This window comes from Lycorma delicatula, chromosome 6 (genome assembly GCF_047948215.1).
Source record: "Lycorma delicatula isolate Av1 chromosome 6, ASM4794821v1, whole genome shotgun sequence".
Classification (NCBI taxonomy): Eukaryota; Metazoa; Arthropoda; class Insecta; order Hemiptera; family Fulgoridae; genus Lycorma; species Lycorma delicatula.
The window spans coordinates 84,609,944-84,627,730 of NC_134460.1; the positions used below are offsets into that span (position 1 = coordinate 84,609,944).

At 29.2% G+C, this 17,787-nt stretch overlaps 1 protein-coding gene across 3 annotated transcripts in view; it reads left to right on the forward strand.

Annotated features, from left to right (window-relative positions):
• The window catches only part of LOC142325984 (protein arginine N-methyltransferase 7-like), a 42,539-nt gene that overhangs the window by 14,919 nt on the left and 9,833 nt on the right, over nucleotides 1-17,787 (forward strand). For all 3 annotated transcript variants that reach the window (XM_075368008.1, XM_075368011.1, XM_075368009.1), the window contains 4 exons: nucleotides 2,769-3,001; nucleotides 6,974-7,312; nucleotides 11,815-12,028; nucleotides 14,127-14,282. In XM_075368008.1, coding sequence (XP_075224123.1) covers nucleotides 2,769-3,001; nucleotides 6,974-7,312; nucleotides 11,815-12,028; nucleotides 14,127-14,282 — 942 coding nt within the window. The remainder of the gene's footprint in view (nucleotides 1-2,768; nucleotides 3,002-6,973; nucleotides 7,313-11,814; nucleotides 12,029-14,126; nucleotides 14,283-17,787) is intronic.

Consider the following 17,787-nt stretch of genomic DNA (forward strand, 5'->3'; position numbering starts at 1 on the left):
TGAAATTCATAGGCAGTTGGTTGTTGTGTATGGTAATAATGTAATGAATGAAAGAAACATCTGAAAATGGTGTGAAAGGTTTAAAAGTAACAAAAGTAATGTGTATGATGAAGAACGTTTGTAGAGCCCTCGATAATCACCGAGGACTTGTTGAAACACGTCAATTATGAAATCAGAATAGATCATCACTCTACAATTTCCAACTTGGCTCTTCTTTTTCCTGATGTTTCAACAGCTATTATTGGTCGCATTGTTCATGACCTTTTAAGCTTCAGAAAGGTTTGTGCACATTGGGAGCTGCACATCTTACGGAACGTCACAAAAAAATTCGAATGGGATCTGCTTTAGAATTTTTGATGTGCTACACAGAAAAAGGTGATGAGTTCCTTAATTCAATTGTTACCGGTGATGAAACTTTGATTTTGTATTACACACCAGAGAGAAAATGGCAGTCAAGTGAATGGAGTCATCCTCAATCGCCAACCAGGCCATCAAAGGTCCAGCCACAGCCATTTGGACACCAACTGATTGCCACAGTCTTTTGGTATTGGATTGGCATACTGCTGATTGATTTCATGACACGTGGAATGACTATAAATGCAGAAGCCTACTGCAAAACTCTATGTAAGTTACAGCACACCATTCAAAATCGGTGATGTGGGTGGCTGATTGACTGCATCATCCCCCTGCATGATGATGCACGTCCGCATGTTGCGGATCCGACATGTGATTTACTGAAAACATTTGGATGGGAAATTTATGATCGTCCACCATGTAGTTCGAACTTAGCTCCTTCTGATTTCCATTTGTTTGGGAAATTGAAAGAATTTTTGAGTGGTAGACAATTTGCGGGTGACAATGAACGTAAAAATGCTGTTAATCAGTGGCTAAATTGATTGACAACAGAAGAATATGACGAGGGTATATTGAAGCTGGTGTATCGCTACAGTAAATTTCTTAATTCTTGTGACGATTGTACATAAAAGTAGTAGTATAATGTAAGTAGTTTAAGAGAAATAAAAAATCTTTATAAAATTTTCAAAATAAAATTTTTTACAATGAAACGTTCTTTACTTTAGAGATAACCTCTTGTATAATGCATAAAACATTGCTGTTGCTGTGTTGTATATTTCTTTGATTACTATTTTTGTTGTTGTGGTCTCAAAGGTATACATTCCACATATATTTTAATGAGGTAGATGAGGTAAATGGAGTGATTGGTGTATTAAATATTAGTCTTAACAGCAGTTGAACCTGAGCCAATCTGAGTATATTCAATTTTTATTTATTTGTAATTATTTTTAAAAAAATAGAACCGACATCAAGTTGCATCAATGTGATGCATGAATATAGGATTCCCACTGTCCCTACCAATGCTCTATATTATATATAATCCATATTATTGGGTCTCAAATGTTTAAGATGAGATATCGTGATTTTTGATAATTTTATTAATGGTGCTGTATATCTTGTGTAGAAACTCACATTACCTGCCCTACAGAATACCATATAACATATCTAACATGACACTTTCCTGATAGAATATCAGGATTCCAACTGTCCCTACTTACCTGCTGGATAGTGAAAAAAGATTTTTTGTCAATTTTCAAACCGATTCTTTTTGTCTAAAAAAATTCATGGTACTATCATGAAAAGTAGCGTTGATTGCAACAATATTTATTTCAATCGGATTAATAGGAAAAATTTTTTGCACAAACAAAAAAAAAATATAAGGTCGGGATACATAACCTCCTTTTTTGAAGTCGTAAAAACTAATAATAGTTTTTATATTTAATATAGTAAAAAGTTTTATTTTAGAAGATTACTTCAGATAATATGTTTTTTGAGATTTGAATGTCATTTACAGTTAATAATATTCAATTTGTTATGTGTGTAGGTGCTATAACTAATTAGTTGTTGATTTAAACCAAAACACCAGTCATTTCTAAAACTCTCAAGCAGAATAACTTCCTATTCCAGGTTAAGTGAGGAGTAAGATGTCTTGTATTATTTTTCTTCTTTTTCAGAATATACTGTTCCATACCAGTATTCAAAATCCTTCAAATTATATAATTACAGTTGTAAAATTTAGTATAATAGCTTGTATAGTATTCTATTAAAAATTTTCAAATAGAACACTTATTCTTTGATGACTATTAATATAGTTCGTATAGATTTACTACTGTTATATAGTTAATAATTATAGTTATATCTGTGTAATTATAATTAAAGGGATGTAGTTGTATACTTATTTATTATAATTTGTCAACACTTCTTTTACATTTTTAAAATATTGATTAGTATCCTGCTAGAAATAGTTTTAATAATTGATAGTTTATTATTTTTTTTAAGTTTATCACTGGGAAAAGAGTTAAAGTTTAAACTTTAAAGGAATGCCAGGAAAGTTCAGTTATTTTTTGCTAGTATATTAAAATTATTTAAAATAAAAGTATGTGTGAATTAACTGGGAAATATAATTTATTTATCCTTTTTTAAAAATTGTAAATCTCATTCCATCACAGTGATCTATTAATTTTATTTACATTTGTTGAGTAGAAGATTTGGAGTCAATGAAGTTTTTGAGATTATGAGAAAACTTTTAACTTAGGAAAATTACAAAATTAAAAGTTTCGGGTTCATGTTGGAAAGAGAATGAAAAGGTTTATATTCAGTCCTGTAAAGAGAACATCTGTTTTACTACCAAAAATTCTATAATAAATACATTTAAACTGAACATCTTTTTTTAATATTCATTTATATTTTTTTAGGAGGATTCAATTGTTGTACCATCATCTGGTAGAGTAATTGTACAAGTCATTGAAAGCAAACTGGTGAAACGTTGGAATAAATTAGATGACATAATTGTAGATAATAAGAATGCAATAAAAGTTCCAGAATCATTGGAACAGTGTCCTGGTACATATTCAGTACATGATTTACAACTTAGTCAAATACCAACTGATCAATTTAAAACTATTGTTCAACCTCAAGTTATATTTAGGTTTGTAATGTTTTGTACTATAAAAATCCATTTTATTAATCGAATTTTAAATAATTTTTAATTATCTCTATACTGAAATCTTATAGGTGTTGTAAAAAAGTAGTTTAAAGTAATTAGATGTAATGTTAAATAATATGAGCTTTTCAACATCCTCTACGAAGTATTTTTAAGCCCCTGTTCTACTGAAATGAACTTTGTCAGTTTAAAATTACCATTGATTATCATTGATTACTCCAGGTTAAAAGTAATATATTTGGGTATATATTTCTCTTCTAAAACTGTACTATGCTTTGTCAGTTTTCGTGGCATTAGGATATTGTAGTATTTTCATAAAATAATTGTATCAACACTTGATGTGATGGTTTGAAAGAAAAAAAATGGTAAATTATAAAAATTTTCTCCATATAAAAATAAAAAAATTATTTAGACCATAAGTAGTGTATTATATAAAAGTTATTGAAAAGTAGATTTAAAATATGTGTATATTTATTAGATAAAAATTAACAGAATAAAAATAATACGTAAATTGAACTTGCTATTTGAAGTGTTTCTTTCTATTCTTATACCATTTTCAGCCTTGACTTTATGTTTTATAAATATAAATAACATATTCTGCATTTGTTCATGTCTGCATCTGACCAGTAAGTAAATTAATTTATTGAGATTTATTAATATTAATGATCAGTAAAGAAAAATTATTACTATATGTGAAGTATTCTTAATACATTTGTCACTCATTCATTTTTCATTTTCTCTAATAAATGGGTCATGGGATTTTATTATTCTTGAGGATGTGTTATTTTTAGATTAAAAAAATTGCTTTATGGATAAATTAAGTAAAGTATGTTTTTTTGGGGACTGTTTTTCTTGAAAAGAATAAATTATAAATATATGTTTTTGCTTCTTTCAGAATTATGCGTAAGTAATATTTTTTTCTTTATTGTATGTTTATTTCGTTGTAAAGTATTGTGTTTTTATTATTTACTGAATTTTGAGCATTTAGTATTTAATCTGGAGAGCGTTAGAAATCATTCAAGGGAATGCTTAACAGAACAGCTATTTAATGGTATAGTAATCTAGTCTTCATAAGATTAAATTTTTTTCCATATTTGGCAAACAGATACAGTTCTGTACAAAGATTTAAGCATTATAAAAAAAGAAGCTTATAAGGAAATAAGATAGTGTTTCCCAACTTACTGAAAAAGATCACAACAACACTAAATACTTAAAAATAAAAATGTTATCCTTACATCTCAAAAAAAATCAGACCTCAATCCACTTGTATTATACAAAATATACAACCACACAGAAATACTAAAAACTGAATGCTAGAATTGATAGTAGCTAAAGTACACTGTGCTTTCCTACATATTTTTTTATACAATTTAAAAAAGCAGCTTGAAAAAGTGCCTGACTACTGTTAGAATCACAGTGTAACATCAGTATCAGTCATGATGAAAGTTAATCATGTATAATTGAAAATTATTTAATGCATATATATATATATATATATATATATAGCCTCTATTACATTTAGACATTCATACTATTTGTTAAAAAAAGGAATTACTTTTTATAAGTCTGTTAACTATCATGGAACTGCTGCATTAACAGAAGACACCATCTAGTGTACTTTCTTTTTCCTGTTTAGACTTCAGGAATTACCGTTAAGATATTACTTCAGAGGATTAATGAGGATATGTATGAGTGTAAAGGAAGTGTAGTCTTGTACAGTCTCAGTTTGACCTTTCCTGAGATGTGTGGTTAATTGAAACCCAACCAACAAAGAACACTGATATCCACAATCTAGTATTCAAATCCATATAAAAATAACTGACTTTACTAGGACTTGAACGCTGGAACTCTTGACTTCCAAATCAGCTGATTTGGGAACATGTGTTCACCACTAGATCAACCCGATGGGTTACCATCTAGTGTACTGGAGGCTTTCAGGGGCTATTATTATAAATTTGGATAAGGTGCTAAACCAACCAATCTTGCATTTTCTGGTGTTTTCATCAAAATATTTTTTTATTTACATGCATTAATAGAATCATTAATGCACATAATGGAATTGTTATATTAAATGTAAGAACATTTTTTATCAGATGTTACACTTTTTCTATGTAAATTTTTATTGCATATCTTATGTTCAAAACTTTTTCCAACAAATTCTTTTTAAAAGTTAAATATAAAAGTATAATGACATTTCAGAGTTGAAATGGCATAATTCTAAGTAACCATTGTACCATTCATTAGAATACATTTGGTTTTGTTTACTACAAATTTGTTACTAATATGGGAAATGAAATAACAGGTGTTTCAAAAAGTACTTCCGTTCTAAGAGGATATGAGGTCTGCATTGGGTAGTGATTACGAAAGAGAGAAAAAAAAAATAATAAAGCATATCAACACTATTTAAAGTTTGTTAAATTTATAATTATACCAGAAACTTGTGTGAACAAAAATCTGTTTAATATTTTAAGTTAAAAAATACAGTTTAGAAATGATGTCTTTCACACCAAACGTACACAATACAATCAATCTTCGTCTCTGACCTTACTTAAAATCCTTCCTTTTTTTTACAATTATTACATCAAATCCCACACTTTGGAAACAATATAAATTTTACATTAAAATCTATATAATAAAACTAAAATTAAAACAAAACGTTTGTGAATACTTTCATAGAACAATGTAGTAAACAACAAAAACATGACAAAAAGTGCAAGCGAAACTTTCGATTCCTCAACGATCAGCTGTTAATGGATGCTCTTTCATAACAAAAAAATAACCAAAAACTGAACAACTTCACTACTCTAAAAGCATATAAAAAAAATTTATTTAGATAAAAAAAAATAATTTAATTAAATTATTATTTTTTTAAAATTTATTTTGTCACATTCAGTTGAGGTCTCATTTCATAGTAAAACACATCAAGTTTTGACTCGTGTAGTTCATTAGTACAAAATTCAGTCACCATTTTTTTTAAAAAATGGATACATTAAATTAATACTGCAACTGCAGAGGTAATGCTAGACTTGTTGGCTACAGTCTGGAATGACATCGACTTCAGGTGGGATTATGCATGTTACATCACAAACGCAAGCAATATCGAACCAAAGTGAATATTGGGTGGCAAATTCGATGTGTTTTCTGTAAAATGAGACCCCACTTGAATCTGTAAGTTATCTCAATAAATTTTCATATGCTTTTAAAGTTATTAAATCCATTTTGAATCACCCGGTATTTATCACAGTATTATAATTATTATTAAAAAAAAAAAAAAACAGCAAATATATTATATATATATTATTTTACTGAAATTAATGTTTTTAAGATTCATATATTTATTTAATAGAATTTATATGTACATATCCAATCAACCCAAGTACAGAATTAATAAAATAAAATAGGATTACACCTTATTCCATAATCCTAGCAAGAGCGCTTTCACAAGTACCTCACATCATTAGTCGCTATACACTTTTTCAAATTGTTCATTGCAAATTACACATTAAAATTAATAACCCTGTACTATACCTGAGATTTATAATTGTTAAAAGAGCCTTTTCCACTTAATATAACTAAATCTCTTTAATTTAAATTTTTTTATATCTAAAAAGCTCTTTTAAAAATTTTAAGTCTCTTGTAAAGTATGGAGTTTTTAATTTTAATGTGTAATTTGCAACAAACGATTTGGAAAATTGTGTAGCAGCTGATGATGCAAGGTACTCGCGAAAGCGCTCTTGCTTGAATTAGGGAATAAGGTAGGTGTCATCCTGTTTTATTGTATTTTATTAATTTTATACTTGGGTTGATTGGATTAATATAATTTATACAGTGCAGAAAAATATAATTCCTGAAAGGATCTATTTTAGAAAAAATAGTTATATATTTATATATTATCTTATTACTAGTTTCACATTAGTAAAATAAAAGTTATTTTCAAGAATTTTTACATTGTTTCAGTTTCGACTTTTTAGGAAAGACAAAACTTGAGTTTTATCGCCATTGTAAATTACCAGTCATGGCCTGTAACAGTGGAGTAGCACATGCTGTCTTCATGTGGTGGGAATTGACTATGGATACTGAAGATGATATTGTATTAAGTTGTGCACCTCATTGGGCACATCCTTCACCAGAAGCTAAAGGAGGTGCAGATGCTATACCTTGGCGTGATCATTGGATGCAAGAAATTTATCACTTCCCTAGAGATGTACCTGTAAATAAAGGAGAAAATTTAAAAATTATTGGTTGTCATGATCAGTATGGTTTTTGGTTTAATCTGACTAAAGATGAAAATATTATGTAAGTAAGTTACATTTAAGGTTAGTAATATTAAGATATTAAGACAGTTATTTGTTTTTATATGTGAATATATATATTTATATATATATATATATATATATATATATATTAATATTCGTTATAATTATATTGTGTATCTTTATGGTTACTATTTTTTCTCGTTGATATCACCACATAAGCTTGAAGCTTGCGCATGGGATATGGAAATGGAATCTTGTAGCATATGAAAAATGCCATGCCTGACCGGTATTCAAACCTAGGACTTCCAGAGGAAGGGCCAGAATGCTAGTACTCATGCAATGGAGGCCAGCATTTAAAAAGAGATCAAAGTAATTATCTGCAGTCCACAAAATATCAACTGATAGTTGGTAGCTAGCTGGTAGCTTGGTCTTTTTGTATATATGAACTCGCAGAGATATCAAAATGTTAATTATTTTTCATTGTTCTCTAACACTTTAGGTGGGATATTCAGATACACAGTTAAAATGTTTTTTATATTGTATTGTTTATTTTATGTATTTATTGTAGTTGTATATTTATTTATTGTAGTTGTTTTTTTGTAAATTTTTAAAACATACTGTCGGTTTTTAAATCATTATAGCTAACCTTTTTAATTGTGGGTATACTAACTTTTTAGTAAAGTTCCCCCTTACTATTTAGCCATTTCAGTGCATATCTTTATCTGAAGTTTTCTCTTTGTGACTAATAATTGTCACACATTTTTTGTGACTCTCAAAATGTAATGCATCTTTTAAGACATTGATATTAATGATACACCACGTACTTGTGGACTGTATTTGTTGTGCAGCATTGCATCATAAATTTAAATTCTGAGCTTGCATCCAAGATATTCTAGGAAACAATACGATGATGCTAACGATATCTTGTTGTTTACAAGGCCTTGCATCTGTATTCGACTGTTTAACAATTATTTAAATATATTTTCTTTTGTAATATTGTATTATGTTTGTTCTGGGCGATGATAATGCAAAAGTGTTTTTTACTCTCCCCAATAAAAAAAAAGTTTTACAAAAGCATTTTCTATTCCACACTAGAAAACAGAATACTATAGGTAAGTATCCTAAACATTACCTTATTTGCAGTAGCCATAAATAGTACAAACTGTGTGTAAAAACCTGTTATGTGCTCTTTATTCATTGATGATTTTTCAATTTACATAACATCTAGAACTTTAGTTACTAGTGAGAGGTTGCTCCAAAATACAATCACCCATTTAGAATCGTGATGTAAAACGACTGGAGAAAACGAAATGCAACGAAGATTTATTATTCAACGAAGATACGTAAGGAAGATACTGACCCTTAAGTGTTTTTACATGGTGAACCAGTAAAAACATGCACACAGGTTAGATTTTTAGCAATGTGATTTGACCAGTGACTGATGTGGGTAACACATTTAAAGGAGCTGAAGGTAAAATGCTTAAAAATATTAGACATACTGAGAGTTTTATCTAATACTCAATGGGGAGCTGACTGAGTATGCATGTTGCGCTTGTACCAAGATTTAGTCTGTTCCCACTTGAACTACGGCTTTGTGGCCTTTTCATCCACATGGTCTCCCACTCTTAGAATACTGGATTCCATCCATCATTCATTCATCCATCTTGTTACAATTGATTTTCACTGAAGCCCTTTGTTAAGTATGCTGGTGGAAAGTGGTGAGCAGTTCCTTTCTAATAGACGGAATAAAATGATTTGCATTTATGTAGTTCATATTAAAGCGCAATGAAGTCATCCAACATTTGATGCGATGTTCTCTAACCAACATCTGATTTGTTACAAAGAACAGCTGAGATCTACTGCTCCACTAAGCATCAGAGCTCACCACCTTTTCTCAGCTTAAAGTATATACAATTATCTCCAGCCCTTAATGTTGCTCCATGTTATTACCCCCCCTTGGTACACTTCTCTCGTTAATTACTGCTTTGATCTTCTTTGTCAGTATAATAAAAAGAACACAAGTCCAGTTATTGTACAAAACAAATTTTATAATATTAGAAATAGTATGAATCCTGGTGTTACAGTTTATACGGATGGTTACAGTTAATGGTACAGTTTATTAGAAATGTTAATTCGAATGGTTGTGGTTTTGTGTTTGGCAACAGAACATACATGTTTGGCCTTCCCATCATCACCAGTATTTTTGCCGCAGAACTGTATGCCATTAATAAGGCTTTACATATGGTTAGCCCAGAATTTTGATATGTTCTTGTTTGCTCAGATTTCATGAGTGCCTTACAGGCAATTAGAGACATATACTCCAGACACCCTGTTTTTTGTGAGATTCAGTGTGTTATTTTGCAAATGACAAATCATAATGCAACATCTCGATTCCCCCCCGAGGGGAGAAGATCCCGCTAATGTAGCGTATCCGGTCGCTACACCACCCCCTCCATTCCTTGCCAGTAGTGGCTTTAACGGAGGTAATCATAATGCAACAGTGAGAGCTTCTGCTGCAATCCCCAGCTATATAAGAATTTTAGGCAATGAGCGTGCAGACATTGTACCAAAAGAGGCTTGTTTTCAGCCTCCTTTTACCAGTTGCATTGCTTCTAACAATCTTGTCTGTTTACTAAAGAGGGTAGTTCATGATATGTGGCATGAACAATAAACTTTGCCAATTAAAAACACTGGAACTCCTCATGCAGAAATAACTGTCGGGAGGAGGTTATTATCTGCTGTTTGCAAATAGGGCACACTAGGCTTGCTCATGGATATCTGATGACTCAAACAGATGCACCAATTTGTGCTCACTCCAACTGCCGACTGACGATGCTCCACATCCTTGTGGATTGTATCTATTATGTGACATTGTGTCACAAGTTTAAACTATGGGCTAATGTGCAAACAATTCTAGGGGATAGTGAAGTGACCTTCTGTTTTACTATTTCTTAGAGCCGTCTTATTATATTCAAATATTTAAATTACTGTTGTGTGTTCCAAATATTGATGCCATTTGCTGTAATGCAGATTGTGATTTTTTTTTGAGATATATAATTGATATTTGTTTGTGTTGTTATTTCGTTTTTAGCATGCGTTACAGGCTTTTTACTTTGAAGACATATTTTTGTATGTCAGAGTTTTTAGTTTTTAATTAATTTTTAACTCAAGTTTTTGTAGAACAAATATTGTACCTGAGTAATGATAACATGAAAGCATTTTTTACTCTGAAAAAAAAATTAATACTTAGGGGATAATCTAAAATTATTTGTTGTGCAATAGGAAGACTATTTTAAATCACTTGCTTTAATTTTATGTAAATATTTTTATTTGCAGCAGCTTTTTTTAGTCTCTTGGAAGCAAGAAATTGACTAGTAAAGGGTTCTTTCATGTTTTTTTCTAAAGAAAACATTTGTAATTTCTTTAAAAAATAACAATTGGAAATTTCCATGAATCATATTTGAAAATTATCAGCCATAAGTTGGATAAAAATTTCAATAAAAACCTTTTGTTTACATTAAGTGCAATGTAAAATTTACAAACATTTCTCATTGATTCAAGAACTGTGCATAATCTACATTCAGTTAATTCTCCCATTTTTGTATGAATAACACAGTCCAATAATAGTAGCAGCATGACAAAAATAAATTGTAATTACAGTTTTACGAACCATAAAAATTAGATAAGAAATGAAAATATAACACTTTACTCCCAAATCATATAATTTATTAAGTAATAAAACATTTACTACTGTAATATCAATACAAGGAATCAAAAGAAAAAGAGGAATCACAAATTTATATTATAAGAATTGAATCAGCATTTATGGTTAACTAAGAATAAAAACTAATATGATTGAAGCATTGTACTAGTTGAATCAATCTCTCTTACAGCCATCTATGAATATCATAAGTAGATAAAAGTCTGCTTGTTGTTTTAATTCTAGTTTTCAAGGAAGCTCTATTTTCATTAAGAAAACTGATTAAATGTTTATTAGAGAGAATATTTTTTATCATCAGTAACAACACAGTGGACAGTAGTATTCCACACATTTTTTTTTTATTTTGCACATTTTTCTTTCTGTTTTAACTCTTTTAACTCAACATTGTTTTCCTTGTTCATTACATTTTTATCAAAAACACCAATGAATTGATAATAAGCCTCAGCTTCAGTTTTTCCTTTGTATTTTAAAACCAAATAATTCAACAAGCCTAACATTTGACAGGAGCAGATATTAGATAGATACAGCTATTTGCCACTTGCAACACTTGTTACATGAATTTCAGGCCTGAGACTTTTTATAACAATAACATTTTGGGTTCAAGTCAGATTCTAGATTTCATGTTAACATACCCAAAACCAAATAATTTTCTTTAATTGTAACTGTTGATGTTTACTTTATAAAAAAATTCCCATATTTAGAATAATTGGTGTAGTTTTAAGAAAAATTCCATCATTTATCTGCATTTATTATTTTATTTTTTTTTGTAATATGATAATTGTTCCATAATAATTTAATTTTTAATTAATTTTAATTTTCAGTGAAGATGAAAAGAAAGAGTTATTTCGGCCTGCATGCACATGTAATTTACATTTAATATGCTCATACACCCGCATAGGAATGTTAAATGATCCAATACGTAGAGAAAAATATATATTAGCATTAAAAAGAAAAATAGATGCAGAGAGTATTGTTCTAAGTATTGGAGAATGTTCTTTACTTGGATTAATTGCTGCCTATCTTGGTGCTAAAAAGGTAAACTTTTTCTGTTTAAGATTATTTTACTTAATTTTATACATACATATAAAATTCGTTAAAAAAAGATGAACTTTTTAAATTGCATGTCAACGCACGTCATCTGTAGATGACGTGCTCCAATCACCATGTATACATAGCTTTGTAATGTATTGCCTTTTATTGGGTTCTAATCTATCCATTAGTTGTTGATTAATTACCTACCGATTGAGTGAGGTTGTGCGTAAGCTGCTCATGGGTTAGTGAAAAAAACAATAATGAAGGAGTTGGAGAAAAAAAGGTCTGTGAATTTTGGAAAAAGGAGAAAATTATTTGGAGTAAGGTCATCTGGGTTGGATTAGAGGACAGATGATTGAAAACCCCTTGTCCAACAAAGCCTGGGTTGTTGCAGCTGCATAAAGCATCACCCATTGTCATGAAGAATAGTAATTGCTGAATAATAGTTGCAGAAAAGCTTTTCATGCATTCAGTGTAGGATGGTTTACTGTAATCTTTTGATTGTTTTATGACATAACTGACAATTGATTACAAAAATCATCTTCATCTGTAGTCGAAAAAAAAATTAGAACTGACTCATCTTGATTTTGTAGCTTGTTCAGCTGCCTTGAAATCTGTTTTTTTACAAAATCCTATTGTAAACCCAGATGCTCCAACACAATGTCACTTACAAAGATGAAAATGTTTAGGGGAAAATTTGCAACTCTAACTACCTTGACTTACAATATTTTCAACTGCATGCTTCAAGTTTTCTATGACATATGATGACCATCATAGTTAATCTTAATAATCATTAACTATCAATCTCCTGCCATTTAATATTAAAATAACATTTTATACTTCTTAATTCACTAGGATTTTGTGTTATAAGGTTCATTTTAACAGTGTATTATAGAGTTTATAAAAATACATAGTAAAGCATGTAACCATCGGTATTGAAACACTAGGAAAACAAGTTAGGAAGATGAACCAGCTTTAAATTGGGGAGAGAGATGACATGTGCAGTAATTGTGCAAGCAGTTGTTACTGGTGGATTACCATCTTACATTTATTTAAGTTTGTAGAGGTAATTACAGATTCCATACTGTTTTATATAAATGAATTTTGTGCATTGTAATTGCTGATCTTTAACAGGATTCAAATCTACAATCTTGCAGATGAAAAATAGAAACGTTTCCATTCCACCATGTCCAATTGTATTGATACAGAATATCAATATGAGACTGAAGTATTTTTATAAAAAAATGATTGTCTCCTCTAGCTACATTATAAAAAATATGTGTTAAATGAATAGAATTATTTAAAAGCTATTTCTGTACCATTAATTGAAATGATAAATCTCAATTATAAGAAATCAATTTGTCAGATCTAAAAGCACTTCTTAATCATTTTTGCTCATTAACATTACATATATTTTACAGAATGCAGTTTTATTTGAGAATAAAATTTTGGTGATCAAATTTTGTTGTGTTTAGTAACACAAATGAGGAGTCATACTCTACTAAGGAGCTGTCCCTGTATGGTTGATGTCCCTTATACTACCCTTTACCTTCTTACTTAGATTGGTACCACATCATGAACAGTTCTCTGGCTCCATCTATGATTGTATGCTATTGCATGGTAGATAATGGAGTAATGGAGTTGGTTTGTTGAGTTAAATGGGGTAGTGATAACTTCTGGTAGAGGTTGTCAGCACTAAAAGCCACATTAATTGTACAATATGATTAACAGTTAAAGCTGTTTTTTTTTCTTCCTATAATCTTAACTCAATTTAATGAGAAAACTTCTAAGTTTTCTGACTTTTTTTAGCCCTAAATTAACATTTACATATTAATTAAGATGCTTAATCATGAAGTGCATTTTATGCAGAATTCACTCAAGCATGTATAGGTTACTTAAAAAGAATTTATTTTACTGATTCATGTTATTAATTTTCAAGGTCTGTTATTCTTTGAATTAAGTAATAATAACTTTGAATTAAGCATGGATGAAGAATTCTGCCAGTGAAAACTTTTATAAGTATTTCTTTTAGAATCTGTAGTTTACTGAAGAATTTTTGTGTGTAGAATTGAAATAAAGATTTTTTTATTTTGCTTAACAGGTTTACTGTCAAGAATTTTCTTTCTTCTCTCAACCAGTTGTATCAAATTTTATTAAAACAAATAACTTATCTAACAAAATTGAACTACTTCCATTAGAGGACGACAAGAAAACATTTTTAAACTTCCCTGATAAACTCTTAAATGTTGTGCATGAGGTATTATTATATAACTTTTATTTTTTTATAATTAAAATATTGTGGTGAATCAGTTGATTCAAAAATTGAATATTTAAAATTTCTGAATTTCATTCTATCATCAATAGTAAAAAAATTGGGATAACTTTGCCCCATTTAATTAATTAAAATCTCTATTATTTTTTATACTTTAATGTGTGGTGAATCAGCTGATTCATAGATTCAATATTTAAAAATTGTGATTTTCAGTAGATCATAGTACCTAAGTAGTAAAAAAACTTGGATAGTTTTATGGGTTTAATAAATTAAAAGAAGAACCCCAAATAAAAGCTTCTTGATAAATAGCCCATAAAGCAGTTATATTAGCAGTTTTATTTACTCTTTATCCATTGTCACAATAATATCTGTTTTAGGAGTGATGTGTGAAAATTGTTTTTACCAGGGCATCACATTAATTTGGTACTTCCAATCAGTTTCGTAAAGTAATTTACATATTTAGTGAGTGGCATGTCTGTTATATATTTTTTATTCAATAAATTTATAATACCTTGAAAAAATTTTAAACTCATAAGAATTGAAGATTATTGAACTAAACTTGCCAAAGCTTCCCACCGACCAAGAATGATATTAAGATTTTATAAATTGGTTCTTGTGGAAACACTATAGTGAATGAGAATTATTTGGCTGGTATAATTTTGGGATTTTGTTATTTTTTATGGTTTGTGTTTTACAATTTGTGTTCATGCTAAATATTATATAAAAAAACTTTTTTGATAAATTTTTTCATTTATTAATCTGTCATTTAGTTGTTTTATTTGGAATTCCAGTTGTTATTGTGTAGTAAAGCTTCTTTGTAAACCTACTGTTCTGCACATGTGCTGGAATTTGTTAATATAGCATAAAAAAATTGAATTTTACCATTAGCATCATCAATCTTTTCTGTGTAGTTGTATAAAACAACACTTACATTCCATTTTCTTTTTTGCTTTTATTGATGTGAAAATAGAAACACATGGTTTTTTTAGGAAATTTTTAAAAAGTAAGCTAGACAGCTATAAAAAATAATCAGTGGCAATAAAAATTTGATATTCTAACATCATCTAACCCTTATTTATCATTGCTGAGTACCAGTTTGATTAAACGATTTTTAAAATGTCCGTGATGTTTTACAGAATTGTATTTCAGGATCTGACAGGCATTTTGTGATAAATAAGGTGTCAGTGCAAAATGAAGTTTACTATAATAGATTGAGATAAAATGATGAAAGATGCTTGATGAACATAAAGTTGAAACTATTTTATTAATTAAAAAGACACACATTGAATGGCAGTTGTTCTTTCATTCAAGAACACAGTTTCAACTGACCATACATCTTGCTGCAAGTAGTAAAATACAGATTTTTCTTTCTTTCTATGTAAGCTTATCAATTATTTAACAATTCATGACATACTTTTGTTTAATTAGTAAATTTGCTTTAACAAAATCGATAAAATATTAACATAAATAAACATCTAAATTTTTTGTTTAATTATGAATACAGTAGATTATAAATTATAAGGTAGATTTATAAATATTCGATTATATCAGTGTTTGTAACTAAAATAGAACCTAAAACAAGTTATGCCAAATAAGAAAGCTCTAAATATAATAAAAAGAAAAATAAGAAAGAAAAATTTTGCTCTATAGTCAATATATTATGCAATAATATTTTTGATAAAAATATTACTATCAAAAAAATTTCAGGAGATAAAAAATGTAATTTTATTGTTAGTAAAGACTAAATTTTTATTTTTTGCACACAATTTACTACCCTTCTGATTATGAACAGCATATTTCTTACCTCAAACCAAATTTAATTTTTTGCCATTGAAATAACCAATCCTTCATCACTGGTTTTTTTTCCATTGAAGTAACCAATCCTTCATCACTGGTTTATTCATTGTTATTGTTGTCAGAAGATTTGCCATCATTTTTGTAGTCTGGATCAGTATCTTCCAAGTTTGCAATAAGTGGTCAATTATTGTATTTCAGATACCTTCTTTTTTTTTAACTCTTCTTCTATTATGTTGGCCAAATTTTCAATGCATTTTTATCTTATTTATTGCAAAATGCCCATCAGATTCTGAAATGCACTTGTGCAAAAAATGTTAAATCATTTAATCAAATGTGATGATAAATTAGGGTTAGATGATAAATATATTAGAATAAGGGTTGTTAAACATTTTTTGTAAAGATAAAATAGTAAATATTTTAGTTTCTGCGGTCCAAGAGGCAAACTCAAATATATTTTTGGTGATAAGCCTGCTTAAATAACAAGAAAAAATCAACCTTTTATGAATTATTGAACATAATATATTGTAATAATAAAAAAAAAATATTAGACCAAATTTGTTTAAAATAAAATATTATTAATGCGAAAAATGGAATTGCTTTTTTTTTAATAATATTTTACCAAGCTGTGGTTCAGTTACTACTCCCTATCTTCAAGATTGATTACAAATGTCCATCTGTTAATGTTGACTTGTATTGAGATTGTATGTAGTTCATCCTTAAAAATGTTTTTCACCCTAGTTGGTACTGCCAAATAGAGAAAGATATGAATCCTCAGGCATATGATTTTAATCAAACACATTCATCACTTGGAAGACATTTATAGAATTTTATTAGAGTTTTTGCATGAAGTTTGCTTTTTACCATGTTATCACGCTGCGTATTAATTATTCCAACTTCTGATTACACAATAAAATTGATTTTGAAGTATGGAAATGTGTTCTATATTTACATCAAGATTTGAAAAACAATGCTGAAACCTGAGCTCAGAAAATATTTCTGCTGAAAATTTATGTAGGAATGGAGATCCCACTTTTTCTTTAAATTTTTGATAATGTGGTAAAAGCATGAAGCAGTTTGACATGATTTGTTGAGCTTAATGAATACCAGTTACATCCATGACTTTGTCATAATATAAGTTTCATATATAACCTCTGTTTTGCATAGTAGTTTTAAGTTGAATTCTTAAGAGATCTTATGGTATCTGCAGCAAAAGCTAATTTAATCTCCAAAGCTACTTTAGCTTTGGAAAGTGTTCAATAGTAGAGGTTAAGGAGAGATTTCCATATTTTCCGCTCCGAGTGTAAAAAATTGCAATAAAACTTTACTAATGCTGAGTCATCAAACTGCTGCATGATAGGGCAAGTCTGGATATTCAGCCCTTCTCTCTTGGGCAACAAATTGTGGAACTGATGATGGTTTTGCTCGTGAGAGTAAATGAAGTTCACTATTGCTACAACTAGTACAAAAACACATGATAGATTCAAATATTTCCCACAAAGTATCTACTGGTGAATAATACAATGAATATTCATAATCTTATAACACCTGCTTCGTGAATGTTTTCTACCAAGCCTTTCTCTGTACCACATAAATTTTTTCCACCAACAGTTGGAACACATTTTAGCTGATTCCACTTTGAATTGTTCTGTCTTAAGTTTCCTTAAAAATATTTTCTCCTGTCGTTTCATACAGA